Here is an 11,967-nt window from a genome sequence, read left to right on the forward strand (position 1 = left end):
AGGGCCTGAGAGGAGGAGGCGCTCGGAAGGTTGGGACTAGATTTTTTTTTGCCTTCCGCTTTGCCCCATGCGGAGCGACGCGGGTCTGTGAGGCGTTTTATCAGTGTCTCCTCGGTCCTCATTCAGGATGAAGGAGCAATTGCCAAACCTGTTACATAAGGTAACTGCAAATGTAAATCTGGATGGCCTTCCAATTTCAGAACTCGCTCACAGGGTCATATATGTACATCACTAACAGTAAATTAACCAGGGTCTGTCAGTGTAACTCTGCGATTATGTCCAATACAGAGACATGTTGGAGGGTTGCTTAAAATGTTTCTTTTAGCAGGACTACGTTTTCATTTTAAGAAACTATCAGCAATTCAGAATGCTAACATAAATCGCAATAAAAAGTAATATTAGGCCACCTCCTGTCGACATCACAAGCAAGATTTGGGTAAGCCGGACCAAATGCTCAATGTGTATAGCCGAACAAAAGCAAGATTTGGGTATAGCCGATTGAAAGCATCAGGTGCGCTGGGTCAGCATCAATCATCGGTTTATGATGGAAACAAGCATCGTTCCTAATAGCATTCAACCAAAACAAATTTCCATCAAGTCCTGAACACAAGTCAACACCCTGCCACTCTTACACATTTTAGCCATCCTCCATCGAGCAGCCGAACAGGAGGAAATTCAAGTCTTTCATCAATCAAGAATACAAAAAGACACATCTCAATGACTTGAAACGGCTTAACTAGTAGTACTACGAAACTACACATTCTTCTCGGATTCACGCAAAGATAACTGCATTTCTGATGCCCCTCTAACTTGAGCATGACGCGCTGCTGCTCTCGCTCTTGCTAACGCAGATGCGCACAAGGACACTCTTGCTGGTTTTTTCCTCACGCAGCATCCCCGGAAGCAGTGGGAAACAGTCACGCTCCATCCTCCAGTCCGGGCAGCTCGCCACCTCCTTAATTTCCAGCTTCAGCTTGCGCCTCTGAGCAGGAGGGGCATCCGCCCTGACCGAGTAGGTGTACACCGGCCCAGCGGCAGCAGCAGCGCTATTCCTGACACACACAAGGGTCACCAAGGGGAAAGGGAACTCCTGGAAGAACGGAGCAAGGTCCACGACCAATAGGAACACGCCACCGTCCTCCCCGAGAAAGAGTTCATAGCGCACCATCCACGAATCCATCTTGTCGGTGTACACAAACGACGAATCCATCTCGTCGGTGTTGTATATGTAGTCTTGGCCGTATGTGAACTTGTGGGCGGACCAGGCGTGCGTGAGCGTGAAGTGGCTCACGAGGTCCGCCGGCGAGCCCTTGAAAGAGCACCTCGTGCACCAACAGGGCTCGAACTCGCATGTGGCTCTGTGCGCCGCCGCCAGGTCACCTATGACAATAGTGCTTGTGCAGCCGTACTTTTTGTACGGGCAGGCCTCCTTGATGTAGCCGAATAGGGTGTCCAGGTAGGAGCTCTGGACGTAGACAGCGGAGGCGGCCAAGTCTGCACAAGGACGGCACTTGCCGCCGTGGAACTCACTGCAGGACCTGCACGCGACGTGCCGCAGAAGGGAGCACTGCGATCGACGCCATACATAAAGATTACAAAAAACTTAGGAATGAATCAATCTCGTGGACTGTACGAAATACAGATTTCGGTTGGTTTGTTTGTTTACCTGGAAGATGGGAGCCTTCAGGAGGCCATAGCACACGTCGCAGTTTAGCACCCTCATCGGAACATCTAAGTCGAGCTTCACCACCTTTTCCTTCGCCGCAGATACCGCGACTGCACTGCAGGCTTGTTTGAGTAGCCCTGGTCCTCCTTTTGGCTGATGATGTGGCACCATTGCGTTGGACGCTGCCACCGGCTCCGGCGCCTCTACGGCAACTAGACTGGGCACCGCCACCGACTTGCAGCAAGGCCGGCCCTTTGACGGTGGAGTCTTTCCACCCATTGTGCTCTTCCTCTTGCGACCCATCTCCGGTGTAATCTAGGATGAGAGGGCATATTTTCGTGTGAGAGAGATGGTTAACCAATCCAAGAGAAACACTGGCTGAAATCAAGAACACAATAGGAGTGGCTAAACTCACACTCGAAAAAGAGCACAAGAACACGGCTGGCTCCTCTCGGCCTCAACTTGGCCTCTTCACACTGGAGTAGCTGGTCACATTAGTTTACTGAGAAAGAAAAATGTACAAGAATTTGAAGAAACTAAAGCACAGTACTGTTGCGCATCAACCACACCGAGTAAATTCTGCCTGACATGGAATCGTTTGGTCAGGTATGTGCTTTGTACTCTATGGCTTATGATTCAGTTTTCCACCTTGAGATATGAAATCAAAACTTCAGATCATATTCTAAATTCACCAAGGATATACTGTGGTTATTATTATGTCTTTGCTGCGGTCTATGTTGAGGGTGATACTGAGACTAGAGTCTACAACAACAACATCAATAATTAACTGAACATACCTGAGATGTGTGGTCAACATGATGGTATGTTAATCCGAGGTTTGAGCATTTTTTTCCTATGGCGATCTGTTTGTTTTAGAAATATTCATTAGTCAAATTTACTAATGCAAATGTGTTAGCCGAGCACGAGCTACCTGAGTTATTTCTTGAAGAACTCCCGGCTAATTTTTGTTCTCTTGAAATACCACACCCACCCCTATAAAACTAGGCATACCAACAGGGACTAGCTCCTGTGGCTTTTCTGTAAAGGAGAGACAACCGGGAGCTGCTTGTGGAGTTAAGGGCTCTTAACGTAGTTCTTCATGCAGCTTAATTTGGACTCCTCTCAGTATATCGTGTTATCATTTCCGAATCCATGGCATTCTCATTCTTTACAGAATTTTAGGTTTTGTTCATTTTTCGTTCATGTATGGGAAATTTAATCTTTTCAGGCAAGCTTCACTTGGTTCAATCTGGGGATAGTGATGTCAACAAATCACTGGAAGAGTTAAGTAAGTGCAGTCTGTATCTCCTTTTTTTGTACTCCCTCCGTTCCTAAATATAAGTCTTTTTAGAGATTCCAATATGACTACATACAAAGCAAAATGGGTGAATCTACACTCTAAAATATGTCTATATACATCCGTATGTAGTTTGTATTGAAATCTCTAAAAGGACTTATATTTAGAAACAGAGGGAGTATAAGGGAAGGCATCACAGTTTCTTCTTCTTCTTCTAAGCCTTTTGTCCCAAACAAGTTGGGGTAGGCTAGATGAAACCCTTTCACGAGGACTTCCCAGGAGGTCACCCATCCTAGTACTACTCTCGCCCAAATGGGTTTCATACCCAAAGGACTGGCTAGTTTTTACGTTGGCTCGCCAAGCCTATCACAACCCTTATATATGAAATCCTTTCATGAGGACTTCCCAAGAGGTCACCCATCCTAGTACTACTCTCGCTCAAATGGGTCTCATACCCATGGGACTGGCTAGTTTTTACGTTGGCTCGCCAAGCCTATCACAACCCTCCTCCTTTACCCGGGCTTGGGACCGGCTATGCCTAAAAGACATAGGCGGAGTTAAGGGAAGGCATCACATCACAGCACATCACATCACATCACATCACAGCTAGTTTTTTTTTGTTTTTGTTTTTTTTTTCACAGGGAAGGCATCACAGCACAGTAAAAAAAATGTAGAACATCGGACAGGCAGCGTTGCTGTTCTTTCCAGTGAACAGACTTGTGTGCATAAAGAAGTGCTTTAGCCTGTAACAGGTGTTCATCACATAAGATCATCACAGCAACCTTCCTTTTGGAAGGGGATGATGGGCTATTTTAGTTGCGACCTGATACCGAGGGACAATGAGCAAGAGAGTTGGCCAACTGAAGTGTTAGTTTCAGGGTACATTTGCCGAAACGCTTTTATTAGTTTCATCCATAATACCGGGACTGGAGATCTGAATGCCCTTGTATATGCAAGCGGTGTGCTCTCTCTCCCCATTTTTTTTAGTGTATGGGTGCTCTTCGGGTTGTTGAAATCGAGTTTGTATGGAGCTCCATAACAGCAGGACGGTATGCGTGGACTTTTATTTTGGATAATGCTTCTGCGTACTGTGTTGAACTGCAATTTGTCTGGTGAGTTTAACTGAAATATATGTAATATGCATGGCAGAGGAAATGTTGTGGCAAGATTAACTGCGGTGAAGCAGCACCAAACGGGAACCTGATTCATCTGTTAATGTTAAGACAGGCTCAGAAACGACACCAGAAGATGGAGGGAAGGTGCCTTGTCCGACCAAATGGAAATAAAATATGTCCTTCAGAGGTTATTCTGTGTTATTCAAGCGCAAACCTGCGCAAGGCTTCAAGATCGGCCAAAACGAATCTTTGTATCTGTTCTCTTTAACAGCGGCTCTGATCCTCCTAATCTTTTGGACATCAGTTGCCTACTGTGTATTTTCACATGTATTTTTTATTCTGTCGTGCATTCTTTTGTACATTTGTTTCCTATTGTGTGTTTTGCCGTCGAAATGAACATCAAAGATCTAAAAAATCTAAGATACAAATGCAAGTCTACTTAACCAAAAACTCGTAAATTTCAACTACCAAAAACATGAAGAAGCATACAAAGTCTTATCAAAACATAAGATTGTCAGAAGTAACAGACAACTACAAGCTTATACAATCGGGCGCTAAAAAACTTAAGATTCAGAAGCCTTCACAGGACATCTACACAGGTGTCTAAATAAAAATTGTCCACAAAAGAAGGATATATGACAGGATGCAGCTATCGAAAACAGAGTTTAAGATGACAGAATATATTCAAGAAAAAGATATATAATGCGCTCACAAGATAAGCTTAAGCTGACCCACATGCCCTGCTCACGCACATGCTCTAGAGCAAGCTTTGCGTGAAGGAGGAGGCGGCCGTGCAGCCGTGCCCGTGGCCGTGGAGCCGTGGAGGTTGAGCAGCGGAGGAGAAAGGGGGGAGCGTCCGGCGGCGGCGTGGAAGAGGCGACCGGCGGCGGCTTGCGTTAGAGGAGCTAGGGATTGGACTGATTTGGGGAACGGTCGATTTCTCCCATCTCGTGAGCTCGGTGAAGCTCCCTCCTCTCATTTGGGCTGGGCTACAGGCAGTGTACAGGGATCAAGTGAAAAGCCCATCTTCTTGAAAAGCGCATCCTTTTTTGTGTGGTTTGACATTTATTGGACCAAAAAAGTTTCCAAAATTATTGGGCTTTCTAGTCCTCTATTTGAACTTGCATCGAATTATTATGTTTTAAAATCGTGCATACCAAAGAGGCCTTTAATAAGTTTATCAAAAACATTATTTATTCAATCATTTTCAAAACAATAATGATGGGGCCCCATTGTGCTAGTTTAAATTAATTGTGCTACAAGAATTCCGATGTGCAAGAAAAGAACATATCATATGAGTTGAGGACACCGGCGGCTGCGTCGCCAAGCCCGCAAACCTTCCAAGAGTAGATTAAGAAGCACTGGCGGAGATCCAAGATCAGATTGTGAAGATCGTTGATTTCATAAGTACTCCCTCCATACCAAAATACAAGAAAATTTGTGCAGTTCAAATTGAACTGCAAAATCGTCTTGTATTTTAATACAAAGGTTGTAGATCATAAAACAACACCGGGAGAGATACACGTTCACGAACACACACATACGAAAATCGACAACATGTTGATTAGTACAGAAGATAACCATTATAAACGGCCCAAACACAAACTAACCTACATCTACTGGGACCAAATTACACCGGCAGAAATGCCAAAACCATGCATCCTTCCCAAGTGCAGCCTCCCCAGAGACTGGGGGAGACAAGCAGAGCCAGAGCGGCGGCATGGAGAACCCATCATGGGGAGCAGGAGTCGTCACCTGCCTTGACGACGTCCACAACATCGATCGGCAGGGCAGCACCGTCACGGTTGATCGCCCGGGGTTTAGTAATACTCCCTTCGTTTTAAAAAGTTTGTCTTAGATTTATCTAGATACGGATGTATCTACTTGGAAAGGGGGAGTATCTAGTATGGTTATCAACAGCGTAACTTATGCCAGTTTGCTGGATTGAATGGCGAAAAATTACATGCAAAAACTCGCAAAACATACTAGCAGTAGACGCAGCGGGCCTTCATTTTCATGTAAAGAACGCATTCAACCAAGAGTCCAAGACAAATTTCCCTACCCAGTTCTCCATTTCCCTACCCAGTTCTCCATCAAGTCCCCAACACAAGTCAACATCTGACCACCCTCCACACATAGCCGTGGAGGAGGTGAACAAAAGGCAAATTCAAGTCTTGACCAAGATATACAGAAGACGTTTCTCTAAATCGAAGCGATCACTAGCTTAACAGCAATGCTACACCTACGTAATATTTGTTACGTGTCTTACGTATGAGCTGGGCTGGCAGATTTTTATTGGCCACAAGTTGGGGACGCGGGCCCACACTTGAAATAGGGGGGGCAGTTTTGATTAGTGGGAAAGGGATTACGTAGGTTACGTAGAAGCTGTACGTAGGTGTAGCATTTTTGCTAGCTTAATTAGCAGCACTACTACGGATCTACATCGCCTCTACTACCATCACGCAAAGATAACTGCATTTCTAATGGTCCTCTTAGCATCATGCGCTGGTGCTCTGGGTCTTGCGGATGCACACGCACACATGGAGCTTCTTGGTCTGGTCCCCATGGAGCAACCCCGGATGCACACAAAAAAGGAACATTTAGCTTCTCGGTTTTGCCGCGTGTGAAGAAATCAATCCACTATTTTTCCATTCATTGATCGAGGGCATTTAAGAGTTTTGTTACGTCATCGTAGGTGAGAAAAGGTCCATGAGTTATTCAATCTACTATTTCTTTCAATCCTTTCAATCGATGTGATTTTAAGGTATGAAGTTTCTGAATATAGTAGGAAACATCCCCGCAAAAAAAAGAATATAGTAGGAAACATGAACAATTTTTAAATTCTGAATAGTTTTTTGAAAATTATGTACACTTCCAAAAAAATGCGAACAAAATATGAAAGGGAACATTTTTTAAAATCCACAAACTTTTCTGAAAACACCAACTTTCAAAAAAATGAACATTATTTGAATTTGTGGATATTTTGTTAAAACGGGAAAATGTGTTAAAAATTCATAATACTTTTACAAAATGTATATCTTTTATACAAGATTTTTAGAATTTCAAAAATTTCACTAAAACAAGAATATTTTTCGAGTTTTGAGCTTTTTAAAAATGTCATTTTCTTTTTAGAAACATCTAACAATTTTGAAAAGCAATAATTTTTTTTGCAAAAATGGCAAACTTCTTGCAAGTTCCGAATATTTTTTTAAATAACAACAAAATTTTGGAATTCTAAACATTTTCCAACATTTGTATTTTTGGTTGTGAACGTTTATTGAGAATTTTTAATTTGCGAAATAAACTCTTAAAAAATTAACTTGTAAGGGGAAAAAGAGTTAGCGAAAGGAGAACGAAAATAGAAGTAGGACACAGAAAAAATGAAAAATGGGCCAGCCCATTATTGGTTGTCCTGTGTGAAACTCAAACTATTTATCGCCTTGTGCGGAAAATAGAATTTCCCAGCTGCATGGGCAGAAAAATAAGTGGGCTGGCTTCATTGGGCCATAGCTCTTGGCCCATGTACGTCAATTCCTTTTCTAGCAGACAAACGCCTAAGAATGAATTTAGTACCACCTCGGATAGATTTTTTTTTCTTTTTGGTGGTGAACGGATGAAAAAAATAGGCGAAGCGCACCTTGCTTTATTAGTAATATAATATAATATAATATAATATAATAATTAGTATAGTATTAGTATTAGTATTAGTATAGTATTAGTATAGTATTAGTATTAGTATTAGTATTAGTATTAGTATTAGTATTAGTATTAGTATATATATATATATATATATATATATATATATGGATTTGATTCATTGAATTTCATAATATTTTTTGAATTTTAATGGATGGATGTATATTTTATTTCATACATTATTTAGAAGTGGAAACTTTATTTCTTTGTTGTTAGGAATGTAAAAATTTTATTTCTTGTCAGGAATGTAAACTCAAAAGCCCACGGTCTAATCAAGTTTTCGCATTCTTCAGGCCTGGGCCGCTACATTTTGCTTGGCTAGCCCCATGAAAAGACATATATACCTCTCATGTTAACCTTGTTGACAGATTATTGTTCTATAAAAATTCACTTCAACAAGAAGCGGTAGCCGCAGGTGCTATGGTTTCAAAAGAAGTGATGACGACACCACAAATAAGTGGCATCGTCTCGGCTCACATGTCCTTCGCCTCTAGATCAGCCATGGACCTTGTTCTAATGCACTAAGTGCAACCAATCCTAACAATCACCAAATAAAGCCATGGCCATAATTTTTATATATCTCTTCTGGGTGCATGTGAAAATCGAATTAAACTTCTTTTTATCAAAAGGGGTTCCCCTCGCCCCATTTTCATCAGAAAGAGGCAACAAAATGCTTAATGACTGTCACAACACTCTAGCTAAACCAAAGTAGCTGAGCCAGCATATTACTTGGAGCAACATCTAACATCATGAGCAAAAGGAAATTCAAAGACGCAAGATACGATCACTTGGAAGCTTACGGAGAGCGGTACCTACTCCACGTCCTCGGCCTACTTGATGCAATTCGAGGGGCATACCTCCACAACACTCCTAATGACCGTATAGAAAGTATGGGCTACTCCAAAATGCAAGTTCTTTACTTGGTTAATCATTCACAATTGACTCCGGACGGCGAATAAGCTACACCGGAGAGGGTGGCCAAACCGTGGTCTATGTTCCCTCTGCACCCAAGTTTAGGAATCAACGGCGCATCTTCTATTTCAATGTCGATATTCAATTGCGGTGTGGAATTTGATAAAGGCGAGGATCGGATTGAGTGACATTGTGACCGGAGACTGGGTGGCAATGAACAGTGTAAGACACTGGTGAACTGACATTGCCCTTGTGCGCTCGCCGAACGAAAAAGGAATGGCCTCCCTTCTAATGCCTATCTCCTAGGAACTTTAAGGAGAGGATATGCTAGGGCCTTTCGGAACATCTCCACTCGACGCCTTTGATGATTCTTATGGACAGGATTATGGACGAGGCAAGACAGTGGGCTTTGGCGGGCGCCAAAGGTTTAGGTGTAATTTTACACGAGTAGTTGCTTTACCTTGCCACTATGTGGCTGTTGCCTTTACAACTCCTTAATTAATTAATGAAATGCCAAGTTTTTTGCCTCGTTTAGACAAAAGCGAATTCAAACAGGGGCTAACTATTACATATAAGCATCAGCATCAGCAGTATAATCGATTAAACTCAGTTCCCAAAACCGCATCGTAATCCTCTGTTCTAGACAAATAAATAAAATATTTGAACTAATTGTGCTACATGAATTTAGATGTGCAAGAACAGAACATATTCGATGAGCTCGGCGAGAATAAGGGCACCCTTAGGTCGGCCAGCCCGCAAACGTTCCAAAATCAGATTGTGAAATTCACTCGACTCGTAAGCAGATTAGAAAGCGTACAAAAAATCGAGGACAGGTTGACTGGTACAGAAGATAACACTCCACTCGCCATTACAATCTATACAACTTTTAGAATGGTTGGGCTTTTTTAGAACCGTTCGTTCATGTCGATCTAACGGCAGACAAATACGAAGTACTGGGTAGTACTCCGATGAAAGTACGCGAAAGTACTAAAATGAGTGGGGCCGGTACTCGTGACAAGGTGGGGACGCGTTTTAATATACGGGTAGTTTAGTCCTAGGAAAATTTGCACGCGCCGCCCCTCTCGTCGAATGCAAAACCGCCGCCATGGTGCTACAACTTCCACAATTACTCATCGGCGGCCATCTCCTCCCTCTCCTCCAAGTCCATCGCAGTCATCTCCTCCTTCTCGCCACTGCAACTTCGCTCCACTCAGGCAACCCCCCCCCCCTCACCCACCCCCACCCCTTCTTCCATCAAAGCAAGAATCGGCAGATCGAGCTGATGGCCGGCGGCGAGAACACCGACTTCGTGCAGATCGCCGGCGGCGACCAGGTCAAGTTGGCCAGGTTGAGGGAGATCCGTTCTTGGTTTGACAACACAAGGCAGATGAGCTGGACGGCAATGGCCACTTTCAAGAATTTGACGAAGAAGGAGAGGGCAAAGCTTTGCCCCCCGCCCGCACAACCGATTCACAAGATCGAGATCCTCCTCTGCGCGATGGAGCAGGCCAATTCGTCCAGCAAGTGGACCAGGCGGAGGTGGTGGGCGTTCAGATCCAGGGTAGAGCATCCACTGGATCAGGAACCCACCGTGCACGAGGTGCCGTTACAGATTGTGCAGCCTCCAACCGAGTCACGGGAGACTCCGAAGAGCAAGATGAGGAGGACAGTGGTCGCGACCTCGCTTCCCTGCCGTTCTCCACACTTCCCTCGCCGCTCTCCTCGTCTGAACGGCGGCGGTAGCTATGTTTAGAGTAAGCTTTCCCACTCCTCATCTTCCTACTGCTCGTGCTTACATCGTGGTGATACTGATCGTAATAGCTCGGAGAGGGAATTCTATATGGCATTTTAATCTTAATGAATTGCATGAATATTTGAGTACATGGATTTGGAGGATGGATTATGATGTATGTGAACCCTAGGCATCATATGAACCCTAGGACTAATTAGTAATGTTCTAGTGGTAGACACTGAAATATTTCGGTACACACCGGTAGGCACTGAAATATTTCGGTACTGTCCTAGGCAAAATTTGTAATGTTGTAGTGGTGGACACTGAAATATTTTGGTACACACCGGTAGGCACTGAAATATTTCGGTATTGCTCTAGGCAAAATTTATAATGTTGTAGTGGTGGACACTGAAATATTTTGGTACACACCGGTAGGCACTGAAATATTTCGGTACAATGTTGTAGTGGTAGACACTGAAATATTTCAGTACACACCGGTAGGCAATGCAATATTTCGTTACTACAATTTTAGTACACACCGATGCACACTGAATTATTTCAGTACTGCAGTTTCAGTACACACCGGTACACACTGAAATATTTCAGTATTGCAAATTATATACATAGTTGGCATTTTGTCATTTATTTTTTGAATTAATCTATGCATCATATGGCCTAACTTTGTACATAAGTTTGGGTCAATTTCATGTCTATTTATTGTTAAAATTTATTGTCATGCCATGAAACACAAGACAAGTCACTGACCCAAGCTTGCAAAGATGCCATATCAATGTTACTGATATGAATATGCATGTTTTCACCAAGTCTTGTGTCTGAATTAAAACTGAGCATTTTTTTCTTGATGGTATCCACGGATCTAGAACTCCTATGAATTTTCTCATGTTGGATGTTTTGTCCTCCATCATTTGTACTAGCATTCTGTGCGATTAGATGCCATGACAAGACCCCTGGCAAATTTATTTTCTTGCCTCTAACATCCCATGTGTGTTTTGCAGGAAAAAACCTGGAGTTCACCAGGCTGGCTGAAGTTGTGAGGCTGGGAGGCTGATGGTGCTGCTACTGGCTGATCCTTCTTCTTTCAGCTTTTGTTCGTCCTTTCTCAAGTCGCTGGACCAGGGCTACTTCCCTATGTGCTGTTAATGTATTAAGTAGTTCCTTCGAATTTGTAGTATTAGTTAGTTTGAATGTGGAAGTACCTTAATTTTTAGGAACGAAATGTTGCTTTGTATGACCAAGGGTTTGATACCTCAATCTTTGGATGATTAATTATGTGAATTGTTGGATGTGGCGCACAACGAAACGCCTCTACCATTGATACTAGTTCAACATGTCGGTCCAATTAGAGACCAGCCACTACCATATAGAACATTTAGCATTTCATACTACAACCTGGCACGTACAAAACATCACACAATGGAAGCACATCCCTAAGCACCTTGCATTGTACAAGGTCTTAGAGACCAGCCTCTACCATATATAACAGTTACCATGTCACACTACAGCCTATAAAACATCACACAGTGGAATA

General features: G+C 43.1%; 1 protein-coding gene across 3 annotated transcripts; it reads right to left on the reverse strand.

Annotated features, from left to right (window-relative positions):
• Positions 1–534: 534 nt before the first annotated feature.
• Positions 535–5,043, reverse strand: LOC123138702 (putative E3 ubiquitin-protein ligase SINA-like 6). Of its 3 annotated transcripts, none has more exons than XM_044558620.1 (4): positions 4,791–5,043; positions 2,082–2,142; positions 1,667–1,981; positions 535–1,567 (listed from the first exon to the last, which is right to left on the reverse strand). In XM_044558620.1, the coding sequence occupies exons 3-4, from the start codon at positions 1,967–1,969 to the stop codon at positions 806–808; spliced, it is 1,065 nt and encodes a 354-aa protein (XP_044414555.1). In that variant the 5' UTR covers positions 1,970–1,981; positions 2,082–2,142; positions 4,791–5,043; the 3' UTR covers positions 535–805. The 3 variants fall into 3 exon arrangements, with proteins under 3 accessions (XP_044414555.1, XP_044414554.1, XP_044414556.1); XM_044558619.1 differs by having other exon boundaries at positions 4,814–5,033; XM_044558621.1 differs by having other exon boundaries at positions 4,831–5,026.
• Between the last annotated feature and the right edge of the window lie 6,924 nt (positions 5,044–11,967).

The sequence above is a fragment of the Triticum aestivum genome, chromosome 6B, assembly GCF_018294505.1.
Source record: "Triticum aestivum cultivar Chinese Spring chromosome 6B, IWGSC CS RefSeq v2.1, whole genome shotgun sequence".
NCBI classification, from domain to species: domain Eukaryota; kingdom Viridiplantae; phylum Streptophyta; class Magnoliopsida; order Poales; family Poaceae; genus Triticum; species Triticum aestivum.

Excerpts from the sequence above, each read along its gene's own strand:
- LOC123138702 (XM_044558620.1), bottom strand. The coding sequence starts at position 1,969 with ATGGGTCGCAAGAGGAAGAGCACAATGGGTGGAAAGACTCCACCGTCA. Across the intron at positions 1,568-1,666 it reads TGAAGGCTCCCATCTTCCAG|TGCTCCCTTCTGCGGCACGT; the intron begins GTAAACAAACAA and ends CGTCGATCGCAG.